Below are 3,361 nucleotides of genomic sequence, written 5' to 3'. Positions count from 1 at the left end.
AAAAAAAAAAAAAAAAATTTTCCTTTTGGCTCCCTGTCCACCTCGTCACTTCCTCACCGCCGGCCGCACCCAGCCCACGACACCCTCCGTCCTCCCCAAGTCTTCTTCTGAGGACATAAGGATCCCAGTGTCCTACTCCTCCACCTCTCGTGCCTCCTGCCCACGGCACGGCCCTCGCTCTAGAAACACAACTGGGGATGACTCTCTTGCCCGCTGGCCCTACACGGCCCTCCCTCCGGCCTGCCGCTGACGTGCTGTGGGCACCTGCCCTGAAAGCGGAGCCTTCTCTTCTTCCTCGCTCCTTCTGCGACCCAGCTGCTTCTGTCTCCTCGGCACTGCGGTTTCACAGAACTCCTTGGACCTCCCTTCCTCCCAGCAAAGCTCTGTTTCGACAGCCGCGTGAGGCCAGACAAGCCGCCTCTCTGACTCCGGGCTGGCTCAGCCAGAGATGGCAGGCAGGGAGGAGACGGGAAGGTGTGCTCGACCGGCCTCAGGAGGTGTCTGGAGGGAAAATGGAAAACTCTCTGTGGAACACACAGGGAAGTGCCAAGGACCGTGCAAACGAAAGGTATTATTCACGGCAGAACTGCGTGTTTCCCATGGACCCCGATGAGTGGTCAGAAAGCCGCATGCCCAGCGGCGTCCCTCCCATCAGCTGGAGGGTGGCGCCGGGGCAGGTAAGACCTTACAAAGAAGCCCCTCTCCACTCAAGTAATAAAAACACACACGGAAGCAGAAAAGGGCCAGCACACTTGGGGCTGGGTGGGGTACTGGGATGGAAAGCGAACAATGGGCTGAGGAACAGTGAAACACGAAAAGGACAAGCATATGAGAGCTTCAATGAAAACGTCCTTTATTCCTCTAAGAAATACTTTGGGATACAGAATGTGAAACGTATAGAACCTCCCAACAACACTGAAATTCAGTGCCCTCCCCTTCCTGCTTCCCACACACGCCACGCTCTAGAGTGGGGAGAGCGCTGGGGTGGGGTGAGGACGCTACATTGGAGGCGAGTTGTTTTCACAGCTCTGCAGCCTCTTGGTGCCGTGTTAGAACCTGGCAAACATAAAAGGACCCAGGATTATTAAAGCTCAGAGACAAGAACCCTTTCCCGCTACCTGGCTGGCACGCTTTCAACGGGCCCCTCTGCAGTGGGTGGCCACAGGACGCCTTAGCAGCTGGCAGCCCGACCCTTTTGGCTCCCAAAGTGGCATCCAAAACCTACGTCTATCCAAGCTGCTGCACTCTGTTTCTGAAAACAGATTGTACACTACTGAAAAACTTTGTGGTTAGCCTTTAAATAAGAGGCCTAAATAAGGTGACAGATTTTCAGCCTCTAAGACATGCTGGGGAACATCCACAGGATGATCAGCTATAATCAGCAGACACGAGAAGGAGCCCAGAGCAATGCCAACCGCCATCTGTCCCCAGAAAGCTAATGCGACAGGACAAAAAGGAAAGGTCATGTGACAAAAAGCAGCAATCCTCAGTGGGGCTGACAGCTACAGACAGAAAGTCCTAGTTTGGCTTGTTAAAAATTAAGGACAGACACAAAGGCATCTGGGCTTGTCTTCCTCCCTTGCTGAGGTGAAGGAGAGGCAGGGGGTGCAGATCCTTCCCAAGGGCTGCTGTGATGGGGAGAGGCTGTAGGGAGGTATTTGGAGGGTGACGGGTTTGAATCAAGTTTTAAAAAACAGGAAATGCCTGAGTGTGATTACATGCCAATGGGTGCAGACTGAAGGAACATCTGGGGGGAGCAGACAGCCAAGAGGACAAGGTCCCTGGGAAAGCGAAAGAGCAGTATCAGCCCAGGGCAGGCCGCCCACCCAGACCGGAGGGCCCGGTGGGTGCGGACGCAGGCATGCGTGAAGGCCTGGGGTCAGGGAGCTGAGGGAATTATGACCGTTATTTTCTCTGGGACGTCTCAGAGACAGGGTCTTGCTCTGTCACTCGGCTGGCATACAGCGATTACAGCTCACTGCAGCCTCCAACTCCTGGCCTCAGGCTGTCAGAGTGCTGGGATTACAGGTGTGAGCCACTGCAGCCAGCCTTCTCTGGGAAGTCAGTGGGGAAGTCACTGCTGAGAGTGAGGAATGAAGGATTGAACTCAGGTGTTCAGGGAGAGCGAACATACACCAGGAAATGCTGCTGCGAACAGGGACGGCCAACCATGGCGAGGGAAAGCTCTGGGCAGCTCTGTCCGACTAGCTGCTCAGAGTCCTTGGAAGACGGCGAGGGAGCAGAGCTGCTCAGCACTGTGGGACGGAGGAAGCCGTAGTAGTTGACACCCAGGCTTGGTTCAAAGAGCATGTGGACAGAAGCAGAAGGGAGGGCATTCAGGGCAGAGGGAAGGCTACAGGAGCAGCAAGGTCAGTGCTAGCGCAAAGGCATGCGAGGGGCACCCATCGGAAAGAGGCCTGAAGATGTGTGGGGCAAAGACATCTGTGCACAGCCACTCTCTAGGTCGGCGGTTCTCATCTGGAGACATTCCTGGTTGTCACAGATGTGTGTGTGGGGGGTGCTACTGGCACCTAGTGGGTAGAGGCCAAGGACACTGCCAAGTATCGTGCAATGCACGAGACAGACTCCCCGCTGCAAGCACCAAACAAAAAATTATCTGGTCTGAAATACCAACAGTGCCAAGGCTGACAAACTCTGCTCTGGGTCAAAGGTTGTCACAAAATGTTGCTCAATGTGCAAAGTTAATTTTTATCGTACCTGAGAAACACACCGTCATTACGATTTCAGTGAGGTGAAATGTTTTGCTGAGCAGGCTGAACACTGTAATTCAGACAGAGCCACAAGCTGCTGAGGTGTGAGATGTAAGAGTAACGCACATCAGCTTGGCTCCAAAGCAACACAGAGAACGTGGAAGGACACACGGTCCAGCGAAACGAAGACCGCGTACTGAAACGGCCAAGTGGACACGCCCTAACTAGGGGTGCAAAGAAATTCCATGAAGTTTGCAAAACGATTCTAATGTTCAAAAGCAGAGCCCAGACACAAAGACTGAGAGCCACCTCGCTGGTGGCAGGTGCAGCCATGGAAACGTCCAAGTCAGCCAGGGCTCCGGACTGCAGTGGGGGGGGGGGCGCGGCAGCGTCAGTCACTCAGGAACCTGCTACGACAAACATGCCCGGGCTCCACTGGGGCGCGGTTCTGAAAGCTCCCCCAGGACCCTGCTGCACAGAAAGGGTTGAAAAGCACTAGACTGGGTTAAGAAAGAGAACTCAGAATCAAACTTTGGAAAAGCCAGTGCATAAGAGGCAGAAACGGGAGCAGAGTTCTCAGAATAATCTATTCTAGGCTGCGGCCCCTGAGGAAGACATTCCCATTTTAGTAATAACCACAAATGGTGTTG

At 54.1% G+C, this 3,361-nt stretch overlaps 1 protein-coding gene across 3 annotated transcripts in view; it reads right to left on the bottom strand.

Moving 5' to 3' along the window:
- The window catches only part of RNF130 (ring finger protein 130), an 86,470-nt gene that overhangs the window by 17,265 nt on the left and 65,844 nt on the right, over positions 1 to 3,361 (bottom strand). The window contains exon 6 of one of the 3 annotated variants that reach the window (XM_012665149.1): positions 842 to 1,056. The exons of the other annotated variants lie outside the window; for them this stretch is intronic. Within the exon in view, the coding sequence (XP_012520603.1) occupies positions 1,050 to 1,056 (7 nt within the window). The 3' untranslated portion in view covers positions 842 to 1,049. Of the gene's footprint in view, positions 1 to 841; positions 1,057 to 3,361 lie in introns of those variants that run through there. 3 annotated transcript variants of the gene reach the window in all.

The sequence above is a fragment of the Propithecus coquereli genome, unplaced genomic scaffold (genome assembly GCF_000956105.1).
Source record: "Propithecus coquereli isolate 6110/MARCELLA unplaced genomic scaffold, Pcoq_1.0 Scaffold970, whole genome shotgun sequence".
Taxonomy (NCBI): domain Eukaryota; kingdom Metazoa; phylum Chordata; class Mammalia; order Primates; family Indriidae; genus Propithecus; species Propithecus coquereli.
Note: the sequence above shows the minus strand (reverse complement) of the source record. Positions and strands in the feature narration are given on the sequence as shown.